Genomic DNA, 10,188 nt, shown 5'->3' with positions numbered 1-10,188 from the left:
CACACACCAGCAATTCCTTACCTGGAAAGAATTCATGCAACGAAGTGAAGGTGGCAGAGAGCTGGTACTCAAACCCAGTACTAGCAGTAATTCCAAGCATGTTTGTGATGGAAAAGTTAAAGGATGAACCCCAATATCCTCTTCCCATGCATCAGCAAGGCTGTAAGTTAAAAAGCAAACAAACAAAATKATCTTAAAATATATATTTAACGCCCAAATTCCAAACAAATAATCTTTTATCACAAACTATACCACTTTCTAATACCTTCACATTTTACTTGTAGCAGTCACTGAGAAGCGTGAAAGTATAAGCTAYATCTGAAGTACTTTCTTCTTACCACCAATTTTACAAAAAGATACAGCATGTGACAGGCAAGTTGAGTGTATATCAAGCTTGGGATTAGAAACATGAGTGGATTGTTCTGAACAGTATTTCTGAATGAAATCACAGYTGCCACTGGCAATTCCCCATCAGATGGCATTCAGCAAGATCAAGTCAAATAACCATGTTTTTTTCCTTCTCATGTAAGCCCTCGAATTGCTCTTGCACCCATTTGTCGTACACTGGCCTTCTCAATTTTAACTGGATTTTTCTTTCCTAATCATTATTTCCTCTTCTTTCTTTCTTTCTTTCTTCATCTAGGGGTAAACAGGAATACAGTTTTGCTTCAATACAAAGAAGGAAGCCCCATAATGCACACAAGGTCGGAGACCTCCATYTCCTCCATCTCCTTCAAAAAACAGAGAAGAGCTTTCTCTTATTCTTTTTCTAAATTCAAAACAAAAAGAGATAAGTCCATCGCTTCTGAATTACCAAACATGCCACATCTCTCTCAGCTCTCATCACAACAGGTAGGTCCCTGTTAACTCCCATTAGGAGCTTTGAACACTTTGGAGGAAGAGGAAGGAGGAAGGCTGTCCAGCCTAGGCAGCTTGTGGCCTTCTTGGTTAGTGGCAGTCCCTCATATAAGRTCTCCACTCACAGCTGGTACCACACCAAAGAAGAGAGGTCAAAACCTGCTGTACAGTAACAGCCTTCATAAAGCCAAAGATGTGATTTGACTTTTCAAGTCATGTGAAAAAATGACTTCATGACATAAATGACTTCAGACGCAYAAAGTGAGGCCACAGTGACTGGCCCCAGGATGCTGGGATGCTCCTGGGAAATATATCCAGCTCTCGATGACGGGAGCTGTGCAGGTAGCGACAACGGTATCTCCTTAACTGTAACYCAGAAATGATTTTTATATTTCAGGTTTAAAAAAGATAATGATTTCCACATCCATAATTAGAAACTTACTTTATGTTCCTTCTACGCCTTTATTCTGTATTTTTGGTCTGTCTGCCTGGCAATACAAGCGAGTTCAGGTGAAGCCATTAGAAGTGGAGCTTCCTGGTTTCAGAGGTCAGCGAGTCTGACCACAGCAGCACGCAGGCACCACCCAACACCCTCTAAGAAGCCCAAGACCACAGGTGAGGAGCCAAGGGGAGGTATTTCCACAGATGAGGACCCTGCCTGCAAAGAAGCTTTTCAGGATGCCAGACAATATTTCAAACGTTACAACCACTAAAACTTAGCACTTAGGATCAGGATCTTTTGGAGCTGCCTCCTCATTTTAAAGCCCAATTTCTACAGCCCTGACACTGCCCTAGAGACTCTTTTTCTAGCAGTTGGGTTTATTTTTGGGGAGGACTGTTGCCATAAAGACATCTAACCTAATTATATTGTACTCCTTGTTTATTAATGGCTTAGCTATGAGTATTTCCTGAAACAATTCCAGTGTGTTCCTTTAGAGCAAACAAATCATGTGTGTTCTAGCGCGTACCAGGCCAAGAACACTCATTTAGAACTGGTCTTTAAATCTTGTCCTTTTGCAGCATCTAACACATGTTTTTGTGAGCTGTTAGTGTTTTATTAGAGGATACTCCTTTTTGTTCTTTTTCCACTATCTTTATTCACACAAGTATTAAAATACTTTTTCTGCAATCATCATTGTAGAGGAAAGAATCTCTCTGCTTAGCCCACCTCCCCACACACTCCTTTTTACATCTTAGTTTAACAGTGTCYGTCTTTCCTATGTATAAGGAGAGCTCTCATTTCCAGTGCAGGAGAGGAGATTGCGTGTTTAAATTTACTGAAAGAGGCAGATATGTTGGGATTTCTCCTTAGGAGCGCAAGCRCCCATGGAGGACAACTAAGCCTCGCAGCATGGTCCTGGTTGCTGAGCTGCCCCATACGCCACCATTGAGGTCTGGCTACAAGCTCCTCGACCATGCAAGTAAGACTGCATCTTGCTGTCCTGGTCTTATAAAAAAGGCTTTAAGATTGGATAGAATCCAGCAGGGCTCTTTTGGATGCAAGCAGAACTTGCATGTGCCTGGCTGACAGGATCATAGCGGAGGTAAGAGATTTACCATTTGGAGGACGATGAAGGTTAGTAGTGTTGAAGGAGACAACTCTGTCTCCAGAAACAACTTAATCACAGCAGCCCATGTTGTTTTGTGTTCTTCCTTCAGAAAACATGCACTTTTTCTACCTTGAAAAGAGGCCTTGAGCTTCTGCAACTTCCAAACATTGCGAGCTTCAGCATTACACATAATCAATAAACCCTACACGTATTCCCTAAATCATCGTGGGTGAGAGAGTGCACATCCACTTCAGACCGACCTCGTGGCAGATACAAGCTCACCRCTAAATACCGACCTTGACATCTTGACAGTGCTTGAAGGAGGATCAGGTTTAAGAAACAAACTTTAAACTGTAAGATGTAATGAAGCATAACAAAACAGTCCAAGCTAAGAACAGGCTCTGAGTTAAAAGGGCATGTCAAAGTGATTTTTTTCCACAGGACATTAAATCCACGTCTAGGAACTGTCACAATTCAGTTAAGGCTGCCAGCAACCTCATCACCAGGAAGACCTTAATCACCCTGATCGCTGTGCCTGGTTGTCCACCTTTCCATTTTATTATCTGCTCCCCTCCGAGAACTTTTGAGACAGTTACCTTATTTCAGATGAATTTCCTTAAGATCTAGTATGTGTTAGGCTTTGGGAAGTCTGATGTTTTCCTGAAAATGGGTATCTGAGMAGTGGAGACACATTTATAGAATTACCACAGTGTAACACCAGCTGATGGATAATAACTCACATTGGACAAACAAGCAATGTTTACTCAAGACAATATTAACAAATTCAATAATATGACATTATCCACACAGTAAACATTCTTCATAGCCTCTTAAACTTCCTAATAAGTGAGCCAGATTGAGAAATTTGAACCTTGTACTTAATACAATTCACTGTCTGGATTGAGGACAACTGGAAAAAAAATACGATCCTACACCTTTAAGTTGGGAAAATGGTTTGGTGAAAGCAAAACTGATCTCCAGCAAAGGCAAGAGTAGGAAATCTTCCTGGTGACAACAGAACATGAGATGCAGCTCCTATAGATTAAAGCAATACTTTAAGCTTGCCCTTTCTGTTCCAACTGCAACATATACCTTAGACTGGTCCAAAAAAATACAATAAAYATAAGGTTCATGTATAAAGGGACATAAATAAGACTTTCATATAACTTTGATATTGCAAATAAGACCACATGATGAATACTAATCAAATTACTTTACATGCTTACAGCACATTTGTTTTATGAATGCTCATAAAGCGTTGAAACCAAATAAGAAATAAAGATCAAAGGTTAAGAAAAAAARGTTAAGACTATTTCCCCTTTGTACTTCTCAATGTTCTGAGGAAAGGACCATTTGAAAGAGGAGTTTAGAGCATGATTGCCACAGAATCACAGAATGGTYGAGGTTGGAAGGGACCTCTAGAGATCATCTAGTCCAATCCCCCGTCTAAACAGGCCCAGCTTGCTTAGTCTTTCCTTGTGTGATACACGCTCCAGCCCCTTAATCATCTTTGTCGCTCTGCACTGGACCCTCTCTACAAGCYCCACATCCCTCTTGTCCTGGGGAGCCCAGAACTGCCCCCAATACTSCAGGCACAGCCTCATCAGAGCTGAGGAGAGGCCCAGGTTCCCCTCCCTCCACCTGCTGGCAACGCTCCTCCTGATGCAGGAGCCACATTGCCATAATCAAAGAAATCCAGCTAAGAAAGTTGGAGGAATTCCTACAGGAAATCCTGTAGGAATAYGTGAAAGAATGACATAATAATAGAAATTAAACAGCATATTTTAAAAGCTACTCAAAATAATTGAAGGAAAATCCAGGGCAATCAGAATTCCCTTGACCTAGGGATTATTGGCAAGTGCAACGTAACCAGCCAGTTGCTAGTGCAACTAGATGGTTAGATGGGYGAGCCTGGAGCAGTTACCCAGATGAGCCTGGAGGGGAACTGCTCAGATGCTGCTGCAGAAGCATCTGCTCACAGGGCGCTCAAGCAAGTGCATTCAACTCACTCCTCTGAGACTAGGCAGGAACTCAGGAGACTGAGACATTCAGGAATTGCTCTATGCCTCCAGAATTGCTACTATGCCTACATAATTCACGGTATGGTTTGAAAGTCCTGTCTTTAAAAGTAAAGTTTAAGGCACCAAAATCACAAATCATTTWTTGCTTCACTGCTTGTCTCTGCACACAAGCAGACAAGTGTAGTCACCCATCTGGTCGTGGAACTTGCCTGCAATGCCCTAAAAGTCTTCACCAAAAATACATATTCACAGTATGTCAGTGAAGCAACAGAACTCTAACCTTCAAAGGCAGGAGATAAAAAAAAAAATCACAGAGACTCTTACAAGTTGTCGAGAAACTGCGCTGTGCTCTCACGAGCTGGCATTTCTTTCAGGAGAAGCTGAGTTCTTGCCCCTTCTGCTGATGCCAAGGCTACTTTCCTTGGATAATCACCCTCCACCACGGATGAAGTGTCATCATTAAATACAACTGTCTCAGCATCAGAGAAAACAGACAGCTTTTCTGGAGTGCCAGGTAAGCCCCTTTGCCTTTCCAGAGCATCCCCACTGCCACCTCTGATTTACCAGGCTACTTCTATAAATACATTAACCTAGAGCAGGCTAAGTAGATCACAACTGGAAAATGAAAAAGCTCTTCCCTGGAGCACTCTGATACCACCAAGGCACCGGGTTAATTTGCCTTCAGTAGCTATGACCCAAGGAAACGTGCTCTGCATTTAGGCTCTGAATGCTGTGAAACACTTGATTCAATGAAACTCTGAAGCCCTAGCAAACTTTTGGTAATTTCCTTCCAGCATTTCACAACACGTGGAGCCTAAATGCTGGTGAATCTGCTAGAAAAGCWGACAGAGGCTCAGCCCCGACTCTCAGGGTTCACTGGGTGTTAAAGCAGCTTCTTCCACAGGCTACAGCTCCAAGTGGCAGATGACTTTACTGAACCAAAGGACAAACTTGCTAAATTAAATAACTATTCTAAAAATGATTTAATCTAAACCCAATTATAAATTATGGTAGCTGATGTGTCTATATACTTAATATGCCAGAAGGCTAAGTTATTTATACTTTTAATTATCCTTGCAATGATCTGAAAATGACATAAAAATCAATGCACAGTCATTAGCTACTAAACTCTTGCCAAATTTAAATAACATGGAGTAATAAGCAGTGCAGTTCTCCCCCAGCCTACACCAAATTCCTTTAGAAAATTTTCTTTACACAAATCAAAATACTGCTCCTCTTCTGAAACAGTCATCTCTAGACTTGTTTTAATGCAATAGTTGGGAATGTTACTTGATTTTTCAATCAGACTTTCCCCAGGATCTTAACTGTTGCACAGTTGCGCAAATCAACAGGTATGAAACCTTAAGACGCAATGAAGCGAAGAAGGGAAATGGGACTCACTAGCCCCCTTGGAAGGAGATGCGCAACAACAATGGAACATCCCAAGGGAAGGAGGAAGATCAAAATTTGCAATCCAGGAAGCCATGTGGCCAGCTGCAGTTTTAGATTTAGCGCAGTTGACCACAGTTGCCAAAAAAAGAAATCTCCAAATATTAAAATTTAAAAGTTTTTTTTTTTTCAAGGAATCACTATGGAGACAGGATGAAAACTGCTTGTATCTGTGAACTTAGTCTTAAATATCCTCTCTGGTAAAGCACTTATTGATAGTTATTGATATGTTTTAGAAACATATAGGTATATATACACCTTAATCTTTATTAGGGATTGGTCTTTTTGTTGGGTAATACATATTGCAAGTGGAATCACTGTGTACTTCTAGAGGCTGATGAACAAACAAACCATCTAGAAATTCACTATCCAAACAACTCAGTATGCTTAAAGCATCACACCCTAGAAAACGCAAGCTCTGCTTGAACTTCGTGTCACCATTGGAAAAGGACAAATTATTTAAAGCTAGTAAGAAAGGATTATGATGAAAATTCAAGTTTAACCTCCCCACAGTGCCATCTGCTCATTGCCATGATATTTTTTCAGAGCAGCTTACATGAATTTTTTTTTTTTTTTGTTACATTTCAAAGGGCCTTTTCAGTATAATTACGCTCTTTGCTTCAATGAGCGCTTCCATGATTTAAAACAGACATTCTACATGTATYTTGCTCATTTCTAAGTGGAAAATAAACTCAAAACCTCATGCTAAAATATATTGGACTATTTTGTTTGTATTAGGCGATCACAGATRAATCTCAACTATGTTTTTCTTTAATTTTTGTATTTTAAATTATTTTACTACTTCTCAACACACTGCAAATATTTTTAAGTTATGAAAGGGTAATCAGAAAAACAAGAGCTACCTATTGTAACCTGCAAAGAACAGGTCCAATTCCTTCTCTCTCTCTCTTTTTTTTTTTTTTTTTAAATCTCACAGATAGCAACATTTTATTAGGCTCAATCCTTTTATATTTAAGTAAATAGAATGATGCTGGTTTGTTGCTGTTTTTAAAGTTTCATTAGTACAAATAAGAATTCTGTTTAAACCATCAAACTATCTTCACTACCCCACAAGGTGGAAAAAAAGGAAAAAAAGCAGAAAACCAAACAACTGCAGTTGCAGTATCCCGTGTCAGCACGGCTGACTGTTTAGAGTATTATTACACCGGAGCACAGAACGCTACCTCCACCTACTGCAACTTCTTGCGCGAAAATACATCGAGAGGGTTGAATCCTCTCCATGCCCCATGCGGATACCTGCTCCAAGGAGCACGTCAATTCAGAGGAAAGGCTCAACATACTTCTCTGGACCAAAGCGKTTTTGTTGTGCTGTACTTGCTTTTCTGTGTTGTCTGCCTTCCTCTAGCYGGTTATCAGGAAATCTCAAAAGCACTGATTTTAAGGTATAAACCTTATTACTCACAAAGTATTTTCATCTCTCTGCAAAAGAGCCCCGCTTGTACAGTATCTGCAGAAGACAAAACAGAAATTCAGCAGCAAGAACCATTGGAATAAGGGTTAAACATCACAGGACTGGATTTGTAGGTGTTCAGCTTGACCAGAACCTTTATGCTGACAATTTATAATACCTAAAAGAAATGTATGAAAAGCTAAGCCGGGCAAAAATGTTCAGGGCAGACTTGTGTTCAATGGGCCACTTGGACATGTGGGACCATACAAATATATTACACTTAAAATTCATGACAGGACTCAAAGCACACACCATCTCCATCTGGAGAAGATGCTCCAGATGGCCAGTGGGTACAGCTAAGATTATCATCTTTATTTACTTTGAGCACCAGGTAAGCAAAAATAGGCAACTGTAGAATGAAGAAAACAAGAAATTTAATTTTGAGGGAACTGACCTTGGATATAAAATTCCAACCCTGCCTGGTACTTCCCAGGACATGTTCTACCAGCAACACCAGAATGCAAAACGGTACMACTGGCAGCTGCATGCACCAAAGTAACCCCACAACAGTAACTGCACATAGGGGAGAAAAGTCTGCCTTTGTTCATCTGTGAAAACATCAACATTTTGTGGCAAAAATAGAAGCTATAAAAGTAGAAAATCTTAGGAAAAAAATCGTCAGTTAAAACCTAGCTCTGCTTTACAGCATCTGACCTTGAAGAACAAGTCCATAGAGAAATCAGTTCCATCTGGGTTTGTGACACTCAAGTACATATAGACAAAATAGAAATTCTGGAAGACAGAATGCAACAAATTCACACTTTGTTTCCTTGAATTTACTTTTTAAAAAAATCCCCTATCATTTTTTTAGTTAGCTGGGTACAAAAGCACTATGCACACTTTGTTTCAATTCACAAGTTCTCAGACAAAGGCACAAAAGCAGGGAAGTGGAGCTCCTGGGGGCCCTGGYTGAACTCTGCTCTCAGTGCTCTTGAACACCCACACCACGCAGAGCTGCAGGCGCAGCCCCTAAGTGCAACGCAACTGCAGACTTCTCAGCAGCAAAGCAAGGTGCTCCTATTAGCAGGAAAAGCAAACTATTCTCAGCAGAACTGCATGAGCATTGCTTTAGAATGTGTTGCTTTAGTTTAATGGCTATGCTCAGGTTTTAAGCTGAAACTTCCAAATTACTCACTGCATCCTAGCTAGGAAGAAGTCCAGCAATTTTGCCTGGAAGCAGAGTGCAGTAGCCAGACTATTGCTGAGGATCCATCCATCATGGTGGCCCCAGTTCCTCAAAATACTTCTCTTCCTCCTTTCCATCTCTTGATTCTTTCCTGGATTCATCTTATTCTAAATTAAAACAGATGGTTCRTTACTTCCCTAACATGTAGCAATAACTGTAGATTATTGTGCTTGAGATGGATGCAAAGGACACAGAGCAGGATGCTACTGGCACAGTGCTAAAATTCAGGCTTARGCCCTGCTATGCATTTGCATCAAACATGAGCCACACTATCATGGATCGAAAGAGTTTCCCTTCCCAGCATGTATTAACAGAGGACTCAAACGCTGAGGTTTTGTTTCACCCCCCACTACCCTTTCCGACACTTCAGACACATAGAAAATAGGGATCACGGCTCTAACCTGGGCAGGTGGGAGTACACTTTGTGAATACGATGGCTGTAAAGAAGCACTCTGCAGTTATTCCTCCATAGTAACTGTGGAAGAAAATGATGTAAATGCAAAGTAACTCAAGATAAATCATACTTGAAAGGGTCATGTAATTTTAAGGAAACGGCTCCACCTGCTCACAGGGCTAGTGAAATTTGGATTCCCACAGGCTGACTGAATTCTTCTATGGATTCTCTAACGTCCCATAAAAGTTGTGTTCAAGGCTACAAATGATTCTCAGCAAGGACATGAACAAGGTTGCCGTCCTGTTCAATGAAGCTGAGGAAAGTATCATCGATGTTTTTAACTCTAAGTTTCATTAAAATTGTTCCATGCATTTAAAGCAAGCATTGGGAAAAGGAATGTKGGGGTGACCAGCAAGACAGAGCACTGCCACATACACTTTACCATGTGTGTGATTCTGTGCATGAATCAGGTGCAGTAACAGTGTATTTATGATGATGCCATCACAGAGAAACAAGCATTATTCTGCTCTTGGTACAACTGAGAAAGTAAATAAAGATAAATAGCACCATGCTGGCTCCTGCCTGTTTTACCCTCAGTGGACTGGAAAATGCTGTTATATTTCCATACATGCAGTAGGCCTTCTAGTTGGGTGGGCGCTGACACAACAGATCATCTCAGCCTCTCCACAGGCATCATGATGCTCCGAAGGAGCAGAAGGCCCGGAGGAAACACATGCAACATTTCTCAGCTCTCTCCTGCATCACATTTCTACCAAACTCTCATAAGATGACTGATTTCATGGACTCTCCCTCCTTTTCCTCCCAAAGGTTAGACTCTCCAAGCAAAATACAACAGGAAGACTCAGAATCAACACATTTGTTTAAGGTTTCATCAGATTTACCGWTTACTGTCATCAAGGTTCTTAAAGCAGAGTTTTGTATGCCAAGTGAATCACTGTATGTTAAGGAAGTTGAACATGATCATGTTAAAGTAAGTTTCCATTACTTCTYGTGAAGGAAGAAAGGATGGGAAAGACGAAGCTCTTCTGTTGCTCTTATACAGGAGAAAGATGCACCTGCTGCTCCAAGGTTATCACCATTAGCCAAATAAATAATTTAAAATATTCAGATGAAGGTTAAACAACTCTTTACAGAATATTCAGAGTGCCTGATGTAAAAATTGCCCAGCTACCCTCAGGTTTACATTTTTTCTTCAGTGACTTCGGGGGTTGTACAGCTAACTGTCCTGCCCTGCAYAG

General features: G+C 40.8%; 1 protein-coding gene across 1 annotated transcript in view; it reads right to left on the bottom strand.

Moving 5' to 3' along the window:
• The window catches only part of UBE3D (ubiquitin protein ligase E3D), a 67,254-nt gene that overhangs the window by 30,291 nt on the left and 26,775 nt on the right, over nt 1-10,188 (bottom strand). The window contains exon 9 of the mRNA XM_026038412.1: nt 22-160. Coding sequence (XP_025894197.1) covers nt 22-160 — 139 coding nt within the window. The remainder of the gene's footprint in view (nt 1-21; nt 161-10,188) is intronic.

Source organism: Nothoprocta perdicaria, unplaced genomic scaffold, assembly GCF_003342845.1.
Source record: "Nothoprocta perdicaria isolate Ctin4 unplaced genomic scaffold, notPer1 scaffold_21, whole genome shotgun sequence".
Classification (NCBI taxonomy): Eukaryota; Metazoa; Chordata; class Aves; order Tinamiformes; family Tinamidae; genus Nothoprocta; species Nothoprocta perdicaria.
This window is presented reverse-complemented; position numbering and strand designations above follow the sequence as displayed.